The 20,612-nt window shown below is 51.8% G+C and overlaps 1 protein-coding gene across 4 annotated transcripts in view; it reads left to right on the plus strand.

Moving 5' to 3' along the window:
* Nucleotides 1–19,167, plus strand: part of LOC144935209 (dedicator of cytokinesis protein 1-like) — a 313,091-nt gene extending 293,924 nt beyond the window's left edge. For 2 of the 4 annotated variants that reach the window (XM_078861718.1, XM_078861720.1), the window contains exons 42-52: nt 1,255–1,336; nt 3,637–3,721; nt 4,892–4,978; nt 7,633–7,809; nt 9,171–9,254; nt 9,389–9,526; nt 9,863–10,044; nt 10,751–10,937; nt 11,394–11,541; nt 11,838–11,950; nt 12,618–19,167. In XM_078861718.1, the coding sequence (XP_078717844.1) occupies nt 1,255–1,336; nt 3,637–3,721; nt 4,892–4,978; nt 7,633–7,809; nt 9,171–9,254; nt 9,389–9,526; nt 9,863–10,044; nt 10,751–10,937; nt 11,394–11,541; nt 11,838–11,950; nt 12,618–12,713 (1,379 nt within the window). In that variant the 3' untranslated portion in view covers nt 12,714–19,167. Of the gene's footprint in view, nt 1–1,254; nt 1,337–3,636; nt 3,722–4,891; nt 4,979–7,632; nt 7,810–9,170; nt 9,255–9,388; nt 9,527–9,862; nt 10,045–10,750; nt 10,938–11,393; nt 11,542–11,837; nt 12,104–12,617 lie in introns of those variants that run through there. The other 2 variants (XM_078861717.1, XM_078861719.1) reach the window with 1 other exon arrangement.
* Nucleotides 19,168–20,612: the final 1,445 nt, after the last annotated feature.

A 20,612-nucleotide genomic window follows, 5' to 3' on the forward strand; every position in this document is an offset into this window, starting at 1 on the left:
GCCGGATGCGGGAACGCTCCATACGCACGAATATATTTGATATTTTGCATTGCTGTGGCGCTTGCGTAATTTGCCTCGGCATGTCAGTGCGCCCTGCTCGCGTCGAACATTCGAGGGCCCCGGGCGAGCCGGCACACGGATTGTGCTGCCATCTCCTGGCCACCTCGCAACCCACCGGGTGAGGGAGTTGCACAAATCTGCGTGATCCACCAACCCTGTTCTCTTCGGCCCCCGGGTCACAGGCATGCACCGATCACCTGGAGCAACCTTCGCACCGCGCCGCTTGTGAGGACACGGGGAGGACACGTCCCTCCCTCGGTGGAATCGGCAATCTTGCTATCGATCCATCTTGGCCAATCGAGACATTTTATGGCTTAATGCCCCCCGTGCATCACAGCATGTGATGTGTCGCTATCGCTCACGGTGTCCGCAAAGTTAATTATAAAATTGCGGATTTGCATTTTTTTTTTCAGTGGCGATATTAAGCAGCGTGCGCTCACTCTTCCATCCACAGAATCCTCTATGCATGGGGGGAAATGTAGGAGATGTCCCGTTCAGCCTTGTCCATGAACTTGCCATCGTTTAGCTTTGTAAGCATTTGGCTGCCTTACAATCCAACGGGTGCCATCGATTAGCTGTAAGCGTTTGACACTAACACTGAGCATCTTAAACGTAACTTTGTCTGGCTCTTCCAGCCTACTAATGTGTGAGTCTGGCTCTGAGCGCCGGGTCGTCATGCAGAATCCTAAGCATTCTGAGGATTTCGTAGAATGTCTTTCTCAGCTCTAGGTATGATCGCAGAGGTCAAGTAATAGGAATCGTTAAAATAAAATGCTATTCAAAAAGCAAATAGGTTTAATGTTGAAGATCTATATCTTGGCCGTGTGTTGCAGGCTATTGGATGAGAGTTCAAATATTTATAAGTGAGGAGAATAAAAGACTTTGAAATCATAGTGAGGCACATTGCAATAGCGGTTTAGCAATGACACTGCACTGGAATTGTATTATACTGCGAGAGTGATGGTCCCTATGCACCGTAATGACGTGCTTGGCCATAACCATGAAGTATATATAATTGTTTAAACTTTTTAACATGTATAGGACAGCCAGGGACGTGCCGTCTCTTTGTTATGTATCCACGGCACGAGAGCTCTTAGCGCGCCTTGGGTTACGGCTTCCCCTCAACCTCGGCGCGGCGCCCATTGTGAACGGACTCCTGTGAGAGTTGCCGCCCCTGACTGTGACCGCCTACAGACATCCAGTGCTTCACCGTCCAGCCCCTGCAGAGGGACCAGCCCAAGTTTAAAAACAAGAGCGTCAACGATCAGATCCTCAAGTGAGTGTGCGTGCCCGCCACACGCGCACCTCCGATTGGGCGCCGTTGGCTACGTATGGCGCGAAAGAAGTTCAACGTGTGTACGTGCGTACGAACCGCTCGCAGTGACATGGCGATGTCGTCCCGAGCCAGCGCTATTGTGACTTTAACCTTAACACCTTAACCCAACTCCAAAGGTACTGCGGCGTTAACCCGAACACGTTCACTTTGTGTTCAATTCACCGCAATACGGTAGCATCGTCGCATTAACGCGCCCCCCCCCTCCCCTCCCCCGACGTGGTCGTGTTATGACATCGCAATGTCTTAGCGTTGTGATGCCATTAAGTCGGAGCACGGTGAGCAGCGTCGTCCGGTTAGCGCCAAGAGAGTCGCGATGAGACACTCGTGCCGTTCGCTCCGTCGTCATTGTCTCGGCTCTCTCGGCGCTCGGTGGGATGAGCCGTCACCTGACTCGGCTGCACCGCACGGTGTCGAGTGAACGCTCGTCGTGAAACAGACTCGCCCCCGCCATAGGAAAGTGGAATTCCCACCTCTGGTTAAGGTCCACCTTTCTAGACAAGCGCTAGCCAATAACCCGTTTGTGCACGGCGATGCTTGATGTTCGTCAAGGCGACGAAGCTGCGCTGGAGTTCAACGCAGCTACCTCCCTTGTCTTGTTGACGTTGGGGAGGGACAGCGGCTACGTTTAGCTCGTTCAAAGCCAGGTGGCTCTTATTGTTGCGTTGCGTTTGGACACGGACACTTTGTACAGAACGTACGAACCACATGAATATTGTGACACCGGATGGAGCGGACGACCAACACAACGCCAACAATGACAGCACTCTCTAGCGTCAATCCCCCACCCCCCCCTCCAAAAAAAATTACGTGTTATTTATAGTTTATGCTTATTTTTGTAAAAGATAAATAAATCTCAATATTAATATGAATGGCTGCATCATTATATAAGCACGTAAATAACTGAACATGTGAATAAATCAGAAGTCCGTCTGATGCCAAAGATATTTTACTATGCTTTTGAAAAACCTTAGATGAAAGTAAAAGGTCCCGACGGTTATGAATGCGTGCCGTGTACCGCACGGACATCTGTGTTCCACCCACCCTGTCGGTATCGTCACGACCGTGAGACTTTACTGGAAAAAAAACCCCCACAAGATTCAATTCGTTGAGTGGGCAATGGAATTTGGTTTGCAGCTCAAAGAATTGAATTAGTCACGTCAAGAAATGACATCGTTACTTTTAGCCTTACTCATCAAATATTTGACACTGCTAATATAATCATCATCACATGCCGAGAGTACGTTTCTACCCGAGGCAATTCACGTTATCCTTGTGGCTTGTGACTTAAGCAACTGAATTATAGATGCACGTGACTGACACGATGACTTGTTGGTTTGACGTCGCATCGGCTCGTGATGGCTGTGACACATTTTGGTGCGCTGTCTTTTTTGTGTGTTCAGGTATAAATATTTACATACATCCGATTCTTAACAGAAGGAAATCCAAAACGAGTGAGACTTGTAATATCTTGAACACTTACCTCGTGTGTTTCTCGTTTGGGCTGGAAGGATTTGACAATCTGTGTTACCTGGTCTCGCTTGCAGATTGATGCTTGAAAGCCAAACAAAGGCAGCGTGCGGCATGAGGCCCGCGCATCCCAACTCGGATTTGGGCACGCGGTGTCCTATTGTCTGGAGTTGTTTGCTAATCCTATTCCATCACTGGAACATTGTAAACGAGCGCAGTCTAAAATACTTGGAGCAGTGCGTGAGCATCAGCACTGGGTAGACAGAGGCTGTCCGGCATGCACGGCGATTCACTAACTACCCTGCTTGTACGTGTGTCGGCTTTAATATGTGCCGTTCCCACTTAGAGCACTTGCTCTGTGAAACCTACACGGCTAAATGGGGGCCCTTTGTCTTTGCGCGTGCTATCTGTGCGTGCGTGTGGGGAGCGGTAGCACAGCGATTAATGCACTTAGGTACTGACCTGGGGACCCGAGTTTGATTCCCACTCTCACAGCCAACATCGGTGCTGAATGTCTGAACTGCCCCTGGGCCTCCGCTAGGTCGACTCGCCCTTAAACGAGTACCTGGTGCGGTGTGTAAACATCGGCGCTGGGGAGGCCATGGCGGCCGGGCGTGGTGCTGGCCACCCCACACCCCCCCCATGTGCCGTGCCGGCCTTTCCAAAGTCCTCGCTTCAGCGCACTTTCCCCAGCAGTCTTATTGAGGCTATACGGAGGGGGGGAAGCTTTCATCTTTGTTTGTTTGTATGTTTGCATGTACGTACGTGTGCAGTTTCTACAAAGTGAATGAGGTTCAGTGCTTCACGTACTCCCGACCTGTGCGCAAGGGAGACAAGGACCCAGACAACGAGTTTGCCGTAAGTAGCCGACTTCACGCCCCCCCCCCCACCCCTTCCTGCCCGTGTGCTCCCTCGCGAGTTCCCGTGCCTCAAGTCAGCCGCTGGTCTCGCCCACGCCTTTCGTCGCTCCGACTTCCAGGCCCGCTTGTTGCGCTCGCTAACTCGCTCGTGATTTCTCCCATGAAGTGAATAAAAGGCGAAGAGTGTCTCCCTGCTCGGCCCCGCAGGGAGCAGCGCTCGCGTCTTCTCTCAACCATTAGCCAGCAGCAGAAGGGCCAAGTAGATATATATAAATATTAACATACGCATGTATATGTATATATATATCAATATTAACATACACATGTATATGTATATATATCAATATTAACATACACATGTATATGTAGCGGTGCACTTTCTCTCCAGAAGACTATCACGTTTAACTTGCCTCACTCAATTTATTGACCCCGAGGGATGGCGGCTTTTGTCAAACCCCCGACTGGAGATTTGACTTCCCAAACTCACGACTGCTTTGCCGCCAACGGCGCCACCTGGCCGCGCAGATTAAATTATAATTAACACCGGCGATTAATAAATGCATCGCTTTATAATTTACCAGTCGTCAATAAATGCATGAAATTCTGAATACACTTTAGTCTGGTCTCCGAAGTGCCTCTTGCATTGCAACTTTCCGAGTTTTGCGATTCGACAGACGCGCACAACGAAAATTGTAACGAGTGCAGATTGTAACGAGTGCAGATTGTAACGAGTGCAGACAGTCGATCTTAGAAATATGACGGCAGGAGAGGAAAAGCACCTTGGAAGTTCGGAACATAATTGCCGATAGAAGCATTGTTTACATGTTCAGGAGAGGTAGTGACAGGCGAGACACCGATGAAGGATGGAGGAGGTGGTGGTGCCCCGAGTTTGCACACAACAAAGGGAAGCGAGATGGTGGCGATGATGAGATTGTACGATCGTACCTTGGAGGTCAGATATCCTGTGTGGGATAAGGGGAAACCCACTGGCAGCTAGTGGGGGGGGGGGGGGTACGAGAGAGCAGACCTTACCTCGTGGGATGTTGACTGTGCAACGGCATCGAGTCGACGGAAGGGCACATTGACATGATGAGTCCTTGAGCCAAAATGCACTTTACATGCACCTGGTGTTGGGCGTGTGTGCGTTTGCGTGCGTTTGCGTGCACAGAACATGTGGATCGAGCGGACCACCTACAGCACAGAGTACAGGCTGCCCGGAATCCTGCGCTGGTTTGAAGTCATTGAGACTTCAAAGGTATAAACACCACGGGGCGACAACAACAATCACCATTCACCACGACGTGACACTGACGAAACCACAGCACTTGCGCCAGGCTAGGTGCACTTTGAGGCCCACAGCAAGGGCTGACTTGGCAGGTCTCGAGACAGACCCAGGTGTTGTGGCTTAACGGATCTGGGTGATGAAACACAGAGGAGATAATTACCCTTCGACTCGCCTCATGCTCTAGGGGTGATTGGCATGAGATGGTGTCCCCAGTAGCACAAGAGGCCGTCTTTGTCTCTGCACTCGGTACTCATGTATCGGCCTAAGTTAGCCAAGGAAGAGTCTCACCACAGGTTCACGTACCCAGGGAATTGAACGCAGCTGAATATAGCACAGTGAAATATTCATTGCACACAAGGATCTTCTGTGCAGCTGCACAGACTGTTGTGGCAAGTGCTGATAGCGAGCACCTATGAAGGCCGGCACGGCACACAAGAGTGTGGTTGTTGCCAGCACCACGACCTTTGTCTCCCCAGTACTGATATTTACACACCACACCAGGTGCTCATTTAAAGCCGAGTCAACCTCGGGGGGGGCCAGGACTCGATCAGATATTTGTCACCGGTGTTCACCGTGAGCGGGAATCAAACGCTGGACGCCGGGAGTCGTAGAGCAGTGCACGAACCACTCCACGACAAGATCCGCATGATGGGGCCACGTTCGGTAAGTCAAGAGTAACGGTGACCGTCCTGTCGAGCGGCCCACTCATCACAGGAAGGTGGGATGTCCGCTGTTGCTTCAAACCCACCGACAAACAGAGGAGAGCTCGTTCGAGTAGGGGGACATGCTTTTTGACGTTGTAAAAAGGACATCTTCTGCGTCTCAGTGGGCTTTCATCTGCTTATGTGTAAAATATTCCCTTGCTTCTGTCTAAGTCCCCATCACCCACCCGCCACTCGTGGCACCCACCCAGCCCCTCCCCTCAGGCTCTTCCTCCTCCCCATCACCCACAGTTTTCCTCGGCGCTCGGCTAACAAAGCGTGCAGGCAACGCCCCCCCCCCCAACACGCACCCCCCCCCCCGCTCACGTATCTATGAATTGGCGTTACGTTACGCACGTCGCACAATGTAGCGCGATGTCGTGCGCGCTACGCCGCCCATCCCAGGGGTCGCCCTCATTAGGGCGGGGGTAGGAGACCTCGCGTTCAATATGCATTACGCTCTGAATAATGAATGGGCTAAGAAACTAGTTTTGTTGGAGGACGTGGACGGCGTGGAGAGTTGCGGATAGCGAGGCGGTGGTGCGTGCCGGCGGGGGTGGAGAGGAGGGGGGGTGGGGGAGCAGGCCGGGGGGCTCCGGCGCGACTTAGCGGCACGGGGGAGGGATGTCACGGCGAGACGGGGCGATTGCACGCGAGGCTCTTGAAGAGATGTGACAAGACGAAGGGAGATATGTCCTCCCCAGAAACCATTGTGTGGGTGGGTGCGCGAGTGGGTTGGTGGGTGGGTGCGCGAGTGGGTGGGTGGCTGTCCGAGTGGGTTGGTGGGTGGGTGCGCGAGTGGGTGGGTGGTTGCGCGAGTGGGTGGCTGCGTGAGTCGGTGGGTGGGTGGGTGCGCGCGCGACAAATTGTGGTTTGCACGATACATCACTACAATCCTATGCACAGTACTATTGACAATCTGTATCAAAATCTGGCGTGGGTCACTCTGGGCTTGACTCGGCCTAAATTGAGGTCCGTTGCACAAGCACAAATAACAACAAAAAGAACCCAACACATCCGTCAATATCCCATCCATAAATGGAAATATGTAATAGGTGACATTTCAGGCATTGGACCTTCTTCAGAGTACATCTGTGATAAGGTGATGTTATTCACGAATGTGTTGAGTAGTGTTTATGCATCTGTGAGTTGGTGTGTGTGCTTTGGGTGTGTGCGTGTGTAGATCTGGATTTGTGCATTGTGTGTGATAAATGTGTGTGTGCACATATTCATAGTCTAGGATTGCCTTTGTCAGGCAGGCCAGTATGGGTTTGGGTCATGTTTGCAGTTTTTTTCTAAATCGGGACAAAACATTTTTATCAAGAAATCTTCTGAAACACAGAAAAATTCTTCCAAGGTTTTTAAAAGATAGGCAAAATATTTTACAAGATCCGCTTACAGCCATTCTTATTTAACATAATATATTCCAAATGTGAAATCCACTGGTGACTAATTAATTCACCCAGTTATGAGAACTACCCACCAATAACTTAACACTAAGGCAATGTAAAAAGCTTTTCCACACAGTTCAGCCCAGTGCAGAGACCTTTCCCGTGAAGGTTTTGTTATCTACACAGCGAATTGGAGTTCCCTTCATTATTGGGATGTTTGGCCAGTTCTTACGTGTTAGAGAAAACCCCCCTCCATGCAGGGTGATAACGGCACAAAAGTTTGCACATGCAAGTTCACAAACCCACTTTCTGTACTGCCATCTCTTGACCAACTCTGAGCCAATGTGGTTGGGAGTCTCACTGCACATTATGATCTTTGCATGATCCACCAACCCCAGCAATGCCACCTTAGTGCTCTGGCACAGGCGTTATGAGGCCACTGAGCCACTTCTGAAGCTGCTGCTGTTATTATTATAATTATCATCATCACGTTGAACGCACGCGCCTGTGCACGCTTGTGTTCCCGGCTCAGGTTGAGATCAGCCCGCTGGAGAACGCCATCGAGACGATGAACAAGACCAACGAGAAGATCCTGAACCTGGTGAACCAGCACCAGAACGACGGCAGCCTCCCCATCAACCCCCTCTCCATGCTGCTCAACGGCATCGTGGACCCCGCCGTGATGGGCGGCTTCTCCAACTACGAGAAGGTGGCCGGGTCCCCACGCTTCGCACGCACGCACGCACAAGGACAAAGAGCCCCCGTGTCGCCTTAACAGACTGCTGGGGAAAGTGCTGTTAGGGAGTAGCACCTATGAAGGCCGGCAATGTGGCACACGAGAGGGGGTGAATGGTCAGCAACACGCCTGACCGCCTTTGTCTCCTTAGTGGCGATGTTTACACACCGCACCAGGTAGTCATTTGAGGCTGAGTCGACCTAGGGGAGGCCCAGGACCGGTTCAGATAATCGCCACCGGTTTTGGCCGTGAGCGGGAATCAAACTCGGGTCACTGGGTTCGTCGTGCAGGGCGCCAACCGCGTTCACATGCATGTGCACGCACACGCATGCACACACCCCTACGCTGATATTTTCCATCCAAGGTTGGTTAACTCTGTCCACGCGGTAATAACGCGACTTCGCCGTCTGGGTAAGGCGAACGGCAGCTGCCGACTTGTTGCGGGACAGAATGTTGATATCCACATCTCTTCCAAACTTTGCGCACAGTTGGACAAACATTCGTCAAACGCGTGAAGCTGTCGCGCACAGTGTATGTAGGGGCTGACCTTTGCCTCATTGTCACCTTTGACCACAGCGGTGCCACGCGTATGGGAACGACAATGCTTGCCGTCCCGTAAGGGACCCTGAACCCCGCCGTCTCGCCCGCTGATGGGAAACTAATGGTGCCGCGAGCTTCCGCTTCGTGACGGGCAATTGGGCCGTGGGTGTCATGGCAATATTAGCCGGCCGTGGCATAGCAAACAGGCCTGTCATATACAATCGCCCCTGCGGGTTAATGAAAAGACCCTGCTTCTAAAATGTTCATTAAATTCCACCGCAATATCACGGCCTCATTAACCGCAGGACATTCGTGCGTTTCCCTGTTTCCGCACACACGCGTCGACGCAGCCAGTTGACCCCCTCCCCGTCCACAACATCACTACCCGGAGACTGCTTCTCCTCCTCCTCTGCTGCTCCTAATGTCTAGAACCCTGTTTTCCTGGTAATACGTACTGCCGACTGCCTCTTCAATGCCGGCCTTGAGACTTTCCCATTGAAAATCGGAAGGTTGCAAGTCGATCGTTTTATTTATATGACTTAGCCTCTTATACAAAGGGCGGTGATAAAAGGAGCATCGCTATCTGGGAATTCAAGAGTTGGTTGTCTTACGGACAGAGACGCCCTTGTAACAGCCATGCGGACTTTCTACTACAATGTCAGGGGCGCCAGCAGAGTTTTATTTTCATCCCCATTCTTGTTGGAGCACTGAAACACTTTTGACACTGACCTTTGTAAGGCCGAGGGCTCACACGAGCGATGATACCTCCCCCACTCCCCTCTTGCCCCACCCAGGCTTTCTTCACGGAAAAATACGAGCGGGAGCATCCGGAGGATGAGGAAAAGATCAACAAACTCAAGGACCTGATCGCCTGGCAGGTAAGGGGCGCCACGGTAGCGAGATGTCAACTACCTCGCTTCGTATGCAGGAGGTTACGGGCCTCCGCGTCTCCGCGTGCCCGTGTGCCCGCGCGTCCGTGCCTCCACGTCTCCTCACGACTGCTCGTCTTCAGATCCCCATGCTGGGCGCTGGGATCAAGATCCACGGGGACAAGGTGTCGGAGGCGCTGCGCCCGTTCCACGAGCGAATGGAGGGCTGCTTCCGCCAGCTGCGCGAGAAGGTGGAGCGGCAGTACGGGCAACGCGCGCTGGTGCGTATCCCTCACAGTCTCGCGCGCACCGTGCAGCTGCACTGCTCTCTGCTGGCCCCACGCAGAACTGCAGTGGTCTGATCGCAGCTTCAATCAAAGCCTCCAGCTGTAAATCAGCCAGCCGGGCCATACCACCGGTGCATTTATTGCGATTGCTGCCGTTTCAGATGTTGCCCGCTACTGCTTCGAATGCTGCAACTGCCGATGCTTGTATCTCCATTGCCGCCGCCGCTGTCGATATCAATTGCTGCTACAAATTTTTCCGCCACAGCTGACCGCCGCCTCTGGGCCTGACCCCCGCCACCGTGTCTGCCCCCACCCCCCCCCCTCTCACAGCCGGCGCTGGAGGACTACAGAGGCAGCCGCGCGCGCTCCATGGTGCGCTCGTTCACGCTGCCGTCCAGCGCGTGCCGCCCGCTCTCCGTGGCGTCCGTGGCGTCCGTGGCCTCCGTCTCGTCGCACAACTCGGACGGCGCCGTGCCCCACATCACCGTCTTTGGCAGCGGCGGCGGCGACGGGTAGGGGGTCCCTCTCCGCGACGCTCCGCTGGTGGTCAGCGCGGGGACGTGACACGGCACGTCGGGGAACGCCGGGTCCCGCGGGGCGAGGCGGTAGAGGGCAGCGCAGCAAATATTTGTCGTTGTTCAAACGTTATGATGCTTCCGCATCTGTATCCGCTGCCTTCGCTATCCCGTGCGGTGCCCGGCATGGTTCGGTGCGGGCCTCCTGCAGGCCCTCGCAAGCTGCGAGGGAGTGCAGGAGGCCCTCGTCTAGCGGTGGACTGGCAGGAAGGGCTGCACGCGTCCCGCAGTGGCAGACCTCGCCACTTGTGGCGTCTGTCAGAGGGCAGAAAGCGGTGGTGAGGTGCGGGTGGCATCCAGTGCTTGTTGTTGTGTTTAGTTTTTGTTGTCCTTGCCCCCCCGCACCTCCGATTAGCACGGTTGGCCACGTACGGTGCGAAAGAAGTTCAACATCCACACGTACATTAGCGTTCTCTCTAGAGCAGCGATGGGCAACCCAGACTGCAGTCGGTGGGACACATGAGCACCCCTCCTTCACCTCCGTGGGCCGCAACGCTTGACATCGCGTGCTACGGCGAGAGGCTCCACGGTACGCACGTCGCCCGCGACCGCTCTAGGCCTCGGCGTTGGGTTGGACGGCGTTTGCGCCGCCGGTGTCTGTGAGGCGGCGGGGGAACGTCTGCGTCTCTCCCGCCGTGCGCAGAATCGACCCGCCGGTGCCCAAGAAGCCCGCGACGGGGACGCTGTCGCGGTCGCGGGACAAGCTCAACGAGGAGGACGAGCGGCGCGAGCGCCACAAGCGCGGCAGCCGCCACATCGACGGCACGGAGCGCGAGGCGCGTCTCACCGAGCCCGGTGCCCCCGCTGACGTCGTGACGCTCACCGAGACGGTGAGGCCACGCGCGCCGCCACGTGGCCACCGATGACAACGATCCCCCGCCCGGCACGGCTCACGAGCAGTAGGGGGTGGGTGGCCTAATCCACGGCCCGGCCTAACCTTTGTCTTCCCAGTGGCGATGTGTTACACACCGCACCGGGTACTCATTTACGGATGAGTCGACCTAGGGGAGGCCCAGAACCGTTTCAGATAATCGTCACCGGTGTTGGCAGTGAGCGGGAATCGAACTCGGGTCGCCGGCTTTCATAACGCGGCGCACTGGCTCCCGTGTCCACCACAACCACTGCCGCACGAGCACCGAAATCAAGTTCTGAATTGAGGGGCTTGTTGCTCCAGACTTTAAGTTACAGTCCAATTAATTGAATATCAACCATCCTTGTAATTGACAGCTCCACGACCTTTGTTCAACGTCATAATCGTTGGCCCTCCCGTGTCGTCCATGTTCCAGATCACACCGCAGAGGCCCCAGCGGCCACGAAGCGCGGTGAACCCCCTGGGTGACCGCCGTCTGTCGCTGACTCCTCAGTCACAGGCCGGACCCGGCACGTCTCGCCCACAGTCCATGGAGTGTCAGCTGCTCTCCCCGACCAGCACAGGTGCACATTCGCTCGCTCGCTCGTTTGCTCACACGCTCACTCAGGCGCTCGTTTGCACACTCGCACGCAATCCCACCAGCTCACCGCGCGTGCGAGCTCACTCCCCCACACACCCACGTAGAGTGCTTCGAATAAAAATGGTCAAGGTGGCTCCCTGCTCAAACAATCAATGGGGGGGGGGTGGAGGTGGTTGTTGCTTAACTGCACGTGAATGAACATCCACGTATGTATATGTATGTACGTTGAACTGCTAATGGGAGTGTGTGTGTGTGTGAAATGTAAAACACGTGCACCAGGTTCCGAGTTCACGATATTCACATCAGGAAGCGTGGTGGATGGTGTTGGGGTCGAACCTCCGCCCTTGCCCATGAAGAGCTCGAACCAAGACGGGAGTGACGACTCTACCTTGGTACGCATCGCGACCTGCCTACATACACAAAAAAATACACAACTGCATACGCCCGCTCACGCACACTCGCGCACATGTGCACATGTGCACACTTGCACAAGGAGGGTGGTTCCTAAAGACATGGGTAAAACATGAAAATATTCTATTTTGACCTCTCGCCCTGTCGTTTTTTTTTCAATTGGTGAATAACCACTCCCTGCAGGATTCCTAAAAATGTGAGTGTGTTTAGAGGCGCCTTATAAACCTTGAAGTTTTCCAGCACTGGTGGAGGTCACAGGAACGGAGGATCCAGCAAAGAGGCCTTATAACTCCTATTCCATTTGTTCCTTGCTATTTTATTGTTTTAGAAACTTTTCGTTTGGGACAATAAAACCTTCCAGTTTTGTGATTGATCTTTCTGACCCTTGTGAAGAAACCGCTAAATGAATCTCGATTTCCTTAAAATATCCCGCGTGTTGTTTTCTCGCGGAGTGTGGGAGGTTGAAGGGGTTAGACCACGCGATTTGCGAGTTTCAAAATATTGCACACGTACCGCCGTGCTCAATAGCAGAAATCACTCGGAGGCAAAGTGAATGCTTCGGAGTGGTGTCTTACGGTTGCAACGCGTTTTCACAAAAGGGTTCTGCACTCGTCTCGAAATAACTCGTCACTCTTGTCTCCAACCCAGCCACCACCGCCGCTGCCAGTCAAAGTGGAGCACAGCAAGGGGACTCCACCTCCACCCCCTCCAAAGGGCTCCAGGGGACACGTGCCACAGCTCTAGGGACGTCCGCTGCACCAGCTCACGCGATCGGGGGCTGCCATTCGCGGACCGTCCCTGGGCCCTTAACACTTTTCAATCAGCGCAAGTCAAGGAGAAAAAAAAGCTGTCTCGAACGAGCGTTGGGCAATGCTCATCTCGGTCGGTGTCCCTGAGCGTGGCACTCAAACTTCCACATTCCTTTTGGGTGGGGCGAAAGGCGGCGTGGCCTGATCACGCCACAAGAGGATCTTTTTTTGACCTTGAATTATGCAAAGTGATGTTCATGTTCCTGGGAAAAAAAATATGAGCCGAGTTGACCCCTTTATCCAAGATTTAAACGCTTTAACAAAACCATCAACCCAATCGGATGATGTAATAATGCACGTGGCGCTGTCGTGAATTAATGGGTGGCGGCAGCAGTCATTTGTTGTGGTCGCTCAATAGGAGTGCTCGCTGCTCGCGACATTGAAGAGTCCCCCAAAGGGAACAAAACTTTGGTTGGCTTAGAAGGCCTCGCAGCCTCGTGTCGCCAGCGAGCTCACCAATGAGCCCGGTATGCAATGGGTCTCCGGTTCAATTCAAGTAATGTTCTGGGACACTGCCAACACGTGTGCTCTTTGCTGTAAAGCGAACGTAATGTATTAAAGACCACGTGGCGATACTTGCATGAGTATAGACCACCTGTTGCTGATGTTTGTGCCTGAATTTGAGAAAAAAAAAATATATTTTTTAAAATCACACGTTCCTTGATATGTAGTAATAATAATTATGAAAAGCGTCTTCTGTTTGTGGGATAGGCGTTACTAAAACATTCTTTGTGGCTCAAGATCAAGAAGTTATTATCGCTTATTCCACCTCTTCACGGCTTCCTTCCTTCATCCAGTTCTCTCAACTGGTATATAGTCAACGCCTCTCGAGTCCACCGTGAGTCTCCCACAACCTTCCCTTGGGTTTCTGACTTCTCTGCGTCACTCCAACAATGCCCGTCTTTGTAGCCCGTCCCGTCGTCCCCCCCCTACCCTGCACCTGTGCTCCCACTCCCACTTAATCACATCCCTGTCTTGGTGTCCAAAATGATTTCCTGTCATGTTCTTGTCTGAATGTTTACGGTGCTTACTCTGTCCTGCTACTCCAGATACACGCGCACTAAAAGGGTGATTTTCTCTTGATTTTTTGCAGTCCAGCAGCAGCATAGACATAACTCTTACTGCAAATGCACGTCTAAACACTAACGCCGCTCAATTTCACTTGGTAGACTTGACATTTCCATTGACTCATTCTCACGTGCATAGGATTTGAAAGTATCTTCAAACATTGGACCATCATAATAACACCGATGTTTACACAACACAATTTCCTCTGTCATTCATCCGAACACATCTGCACCATCTCCGAGTGCTTCACACCATCCCACCCACCTCTTAATGACCCCTATCCCTCGCAGGGGCAGAGTCAGTGCATCACTAACTCCCATACAAATGAATTCCTCTCTGATGACTCAACCAGGGGATGACTTATTGTGCTCTCTGTCTGCCACAAATGCCTCCAATTCTCTTTTTCCAGGGGGGATGCTTGCACGGTGTCACATCGGGCAGCACTTGCCCAGAGTAATATCAGCATGCGGTTGTGGCGGAGTGAGAGTAAGCGCAGCCCTTCCACTCTCACGCGGATTGATCGGCTCCGATCTGGGCTCCCAACTTCAAGGAATTATCTTCGGGCAGTCCCGATAATATTTTTCCGGAGGTGTGATGCGCGCATGATAAGCGGGCCTCTGAAAGCACCCCGCGTGAGGCCTGCACCCTCCAGGCCCACCGAGGTGTGCGGCTTTTGTACAGCGCCTCCCCGATGGCGGACAGCTTTGAGACTGCATTGCAAAAAGTCCAAGTTAGATGTGACATAGTGTACAAAGCAACCGGGCTTGATGGATATCTTTTGATTTTCTTGTAAGGAACTTACAAGGTGGACGGATGGCAAGGTATAGCGCGCATGCATGTTTGTGTGTGTGTGTCCGCACGAGGCATTTAAACCAACAGGAGTGAACAATGAACATATAAAACTAAATATCCTAAAATCCATTCGTGGATTTGCATACTTCTATGAACACAATTCAAACAAACTACTGATCTTTAAAAACACTGAACGTGTAGCTTCGGAAGGCTAGGTTTCAGACCAACACAATTTGTGTTTTTATTCTCAAATCATCGCTGGGCAGTGTTTATCTCTGAGGGCCACCCTGGGTCAAGTGGTAGAACTTCCACATTCCTCAGCCAGGGGTCAGGATATCCATTGCATGTTCTTAGGAAGACTCCACCATGCCACGCCGTGGTCACCCACGGGCGGCGCGTAGCACTGGTCAATAACATCGGTACCATGTGGAAAATACATTCTCTTCGTCTTGTACAGAGAACGTTTCACTGCTTAGCAATGAGGATGTTCTACCACTCCAGAGACAATAATGGGAATGTGTTCCAGGCATTGTGTGTATGGCGAACTTCATCCGTAGCCCACCGTGCTAATCGGAGGTTCATTTGAGCAGAGACACTCTCGCACTTTGTACTTTGACGTAAGCCTTTGGTGATATGAACATCTGCACCATCATCGTGTTTTTGAACATCTTTCCAACAACCCCGCAGCCTGCACTCATTACCCAATCGGTGTTCTCATCCACAATAGAGGTTTTTGTTGGGTTAGATCGCGTAAATATAAATGTGTCGTTAAACCCGCCACCACCCGACACAGCCGATTAGTAAGGGTTGTCACGTAAACAGAACGTGCCAATTCGTCACTAGTACAGCACACCGGTGTGCTGTACTTGTGAGTACTCTCCAACACACAAGCGGTGTGCTGTTCGAGCAACGAATTGGCACGTTCTGTTTACGTGACAACCCTTAGCCGCCATGTCGGGTGGTGACAGGTTTCACGACACATTTATATACACGCGATCTAACCCAAGAACACCTCTACTATGGATGTTGGTGTCGAGAGCCCTGCCACGTGTCTAAACGGAGTGTTCTCATTGTTGACACCCAGCAAGACGGGGCGCTCAGCCCCCTCGAGGTTCAATTCACTCGAACGCGATTGCGCCCGCACCATTTCCTTCTGCGCTCGTCAATGAGTCACAGCCGCAGCTGCACCCTCACTACTCGAGAGCCTCGGCTCTGCATCTGTGTACTTCACACTTCAATGCCGTCTCCTTAAAAGCCACCGTCCAAGGGGGCCCCGCGGTGGTGCATTGTGTGTCCAGTGACGATTCGTACAAAGCTGAAGATCCTCGCGCGGCACTATCGCCGCCTTGCGCATCTTGAGAACCGCACGAATGTGTGCACGCGCACAAAGACAAAGATCCCCCGCGTAGCCTCTAACAGACTGCTGGGGCAAGTGCTGTTAGCGAGGGGGTCGGTGGACAACATCAGGCCTGACCACCTTTGTCTTCCCAATGCTAATGGTTACACACCGCACCAGGTACTCATTTAATGTTGAGGCAACCTGGGGGAGGCCCAGGACCGGCTGAAATGTTAATTGCCGATGTTCACCGTGAGCGGGAATCGAACTTGGGTCACCGGGTTCGTAGCAGTGCAGTGCGCTAACCACAACACTACCGCTCCCCAATACGGTACACCGGGTGACAGGTGATTGCCAATCCATGCACTCACCACGCAGCCACGAGTCTCACGGCAAGGAGATTTGGCTGCCCAGTTCCCAAATGACTTAACCTGTTCAACGCATTTATTTCACTTATAGACTTAAACAAAAAGATCTCCACGTCCAGACACCGAGCTAGAGGCCCCCTATCCGTGTTTGTCACTTTTTCCACCTAATTTTGGACACGAGCTGGGCTGGCGTCTCCGTTTAATACTCTAGGGCAATGCCATTGTGTACCATTTTGTCAAGATGGGAAAACCGACCCATTGAGTTCCACGTTTCACCACGTGTTGAGTCCCAGCCACGAGTTGGATCCAGAAAATTCTGCACATTTGAGTTCCAGGGAACCACAGTCCATAGCCGTATCACCGTCATGTATGTCAGTGCGGTATCTCGATCTCAACATGCAATTGTCGAACCTTACCACACAGTAGCTAGAGACTTAAACGAGGTAGAAATGACCCATTCCAGTTCATCACGGGGCTTTCATGTTCTTTGATGAGCCCTAACGAACCTTCCGTTTTTAAAAGTGGTGGTTTTCAAAACCCAACCCGAAGGCCAATGCTTCTCTTGCAGTAAACAGTCTTCCTGCGTTGTCAGTGTTTCGGCGACACGTGTGTTCGTGTGATGATTATTCTTCACGCGTGTCAGATTGTCGGCGAGATGCGTGTTAGTCTGAATAGTCTCCATGCGCGTGTGTCGGCTACATGTGTGTCAGTGTGATTAGCCATGCGTGTCAGTGTGTCTGCTACATGAAGCATTGCTCACACACCTTAACTGGACAATCCTGAAAGCAGTTCTGCTGACGGATCCTGAGGAATGGATTTTTGAACAAAAATGTGTTGCTATTGTTTCCCCAAGCACTGTCATGTTTGCTTTGGCACAAAATTGTGCCAAGAAATGCTTTTTTATTTCTCCAATGGCAAATGTGTGAACTGTTCGGTTCTGGACTCGGTTTGTAGAAAGCGGGCCTGCTCCCCGCACTCAGTGCCTTTGTTGATGATATGTGACACTTTGTGCAACAGCCGAGCAGTTGACACTTTGTGAATCTCCTTCGCTTCGGGCACAAAGTTCTACATCCTAAAGGTGTATACATCACAATCCTCTGTTTAAAGCAAGTCAGGAGCGCATGCCTAAGACTACATATTAAGGTATTCTTTAATCCGGTTGTCTGAACCTATACCTTACAGTATCAGCCTTCGGGCTAATTACGTTTGCAGCAGTTATACATTGAGGTATAAACGGTTTTTATTGGCTAATTGTGTATCTTTGTATAAGCCACCGTCTTGTTTTTAAAAGGTGAGATAATGGCGAGATGCTCACATTCCCTTGCGATCCCAACTTCATTGCAAAGCGGTAAACATGTAATCATAATCATAATAATTAGTATTATTAACGCCCAATGCAGGATGGTGGGCTGACTCGACGGGTGACCCGGGATGAACCTGCATCCTGAAGGTGCCGAGTGCGGTGCCATCGGGCTGCATCGCCTTGCAAGTGATTTGTTCTATAACAGCGCTTGGTAGAACAAGGGGTGCTTGGTAAATAAGGCTTGGAATAAGACTTGCATCTTTATCGCCTCAAATCTTGATGTAACGGTCAGATCAGTGTGTGGTTGTACGCGAAAAATATCTAAATTATCACGGTTTTGCAGCCCACTGCGATGCTGCATTCGTCAAAAGCGATGTATTTCACAAACCGCGACCATTTCATCCATCGAAGTGTTTCCTCGTGACTTCCACTGGGACCCACCATTGTGTTGCACGGAAGCCAGCGTGCAGCGAAGACTGCCGTGTAGCGATGGTGCAGATCAGCGGTATCTACGCCTTGCCGACTTGCTTCCATTGTCCCGTTAGTATTACTCTGTGCCAACATACACCAGGCAAGCAATGCACGTGTACACGTTGTTCCTTGCTCTTGGCTGTCTGCCGCTGTGCCGGGCAGCAACAACAATAATTGTTTTCCTGTTCTTTTGCCAAATAAGTATCCGCCTCACCCCCCGGGTGAAATGCAATTTGCAGATAATTCCTTTATAGCAAGCGGTCGTTCCGGAGACGAGTATGGCTGTGTGACCCCTTGCATGGCAGTGCTGTAACGGTGAGCATTATTGACACTGGTGCATGACGAATTCACAGTTCTCACCTCTATGCCTTTTTGTTGTTACTACCTTGCACTATGACGACTGTTCTGTTATCATCACCCCGTGCCACGACTATGCAACGTGGCGCCTTGTGCAAGGTGAACATGCTGGCTCGGATGAAGGTCACGTCAATACGTCAATATGAATTCAATCAACGATTTACGTGCGTCTACTGATGTCCAAAGCACGAACACCACTTGCTCTGTACCCCCTGGGTCTTCTCCACAAGCACATCTTCTGTCTCAGGCTGTTTACAAAGAGTGTCTTTGTCCACGTGTCATCCTAACGTCTGTAATCATGATGTACAGATAGATATGTGTGTATATATATGATCTAAAACCATTCCTTTCTTTTTACCCAAACGTTGACTTTAAACACACAGGTCGGTATTTTACTCCAAGGCTGCTAATTCACGTGGCTAGGGTTGCTCCAAAAATAGTGTTGGGCATCGAGAGTCATTCCCTTGGAATCTTCACACTGTGGATGGAAGTTGCGACATGTTGTGATACTACATCCGTGGGGTTCGGTTTTTTTTTCTCTCTCCAGAAAACTGCACGTTGCAAACTGATACAGGCGGTGTGCATATTGTTACCAGACTTTGTAATCATGGCCTTGTGTGTTCATGCTGTGCCTTTTTTGAGACACGGTGCCTCCTCGCAAAATATTAATTTCATGGCTTTTGCAATAAATGTTATTCCATGAACGGCTGATGGTGTGTGCGTGTGCGTGTCTTGGTGGTCAGTGCGCAGTGATTCGTGGGCAGTTTTTCCTCGCAGGGGGATAAATTAAACCCAAAAAGGAGGGGACACTGCCGAGGTCACGTCCACCGTCGCAGAGGTCATGCGGTGACATCTGCTCCTGTAGAACGATCTGCGTGGATTGTAGCGTCCTGATACAAGTGAGAGATGGCACCACCTTCAGGAGGCCTTCATCCAGCAGTGCATAGCTCATGGCTGATGATGTTCTCTGCATCGCGTGCCATCCTTGCCCCCTGTCCCCAGGGGCCTTTGAGACACGTGACGGCAGCACACGATGCATATTTAAGGTATTACACAAGTTACCTGCCCAGATAGTCACTGGGCTTGCGGCACAGCAGACCTGCACTGCAGACTCCCCATTCACAAGCGCCCATCATCACTCGAATGTTCATCTAACCCTTCGCTCAGCCATTCACGAGGGGGAGGGGGGGGGCAATGCACATCTCCATTGGCAGCCCTGAGTCGGTGGTTGGGACATTCCACATTCCCGTGTATTTTTGCAGATCAAGCAGCGTGGCGCATCTGAATGTAGCAACCGTATTGACTCTGTCAAGATGTCAGTGGCCATGCACATGAGATGTTGTCGTGGATGATGATGATGATGAGGATGATGATACTGGTACTCTGCCGAGATGTATTGCCGCCGCGCTGTTTTCTATTACCCACATCAGGCCCCACCTGTCCCCGTGCTGAATGCATTTGTCATCAATGCACACACACACACACACGTGCCATTGTTTCACGTCCATCGCTCCTCGCCCCTATACGACGATCTTGAGTTGTTTTTCCTTTTCTTTCAGATACGAACCCTCGTGCCGTTCTGTTAGCCATTGTTCTCGCTTGACATATATATAGACACACGCGTGTGCTCAACTTCCTTGAGTCCGAATGCATTCGCTCCATCGCACGGTGCCGGGTAAGTGCGTGAACGGACGTGGCTAGCAGAGGCACTGCTCTGCTGGGTGACGCCAGGGCTGAACGATGTCGCTCGTCGCCCTCGAGACGATCGCGACGGTGGTCAGAGCGCGAGGCGGCGGTGCCCGAAGCTCATCACGGCTCTCATAACGGGACACATGGAGAGGTGAGTGCCATTCAATTGAACACTTGTGGTGTCAGGATGTCTGTGTTATTAGGAAGGCGCTATACAGCTGTGTATTATTACGAAGAATGCGCTGTGGATTTTCGAAATAAGGCCGTGATGCGAGATTACGGATGATACGAAACAAAAGTTTGCATCGGATTGATCCTAAAAGCGGAATTGACGCAACCATGACGCCCAGTTCACACGCTTCCCAGCAGTAACTAACAAAAAACATTCAACAAATTCAATAACACTGTGACTCTGATGGAAAACAATATATATAACAGGAGACATTTTGG

This window comes from Lampetra fluviatilis, chromosome 12 (genome assembly GCF_964198595.1).
Source record: "Lampetra fluviatilis chromosome 12, kcLamFluv1.1, whole genome shotgun sequence".
Taxonomy (NCBI): domain Eukaryota; kingdom Metazoa; phylum Chordata; class Hyperoartia; order Petromyzontiformes; family Petromyzontidae; genus Lampetra; species Lampetra fluviatilis.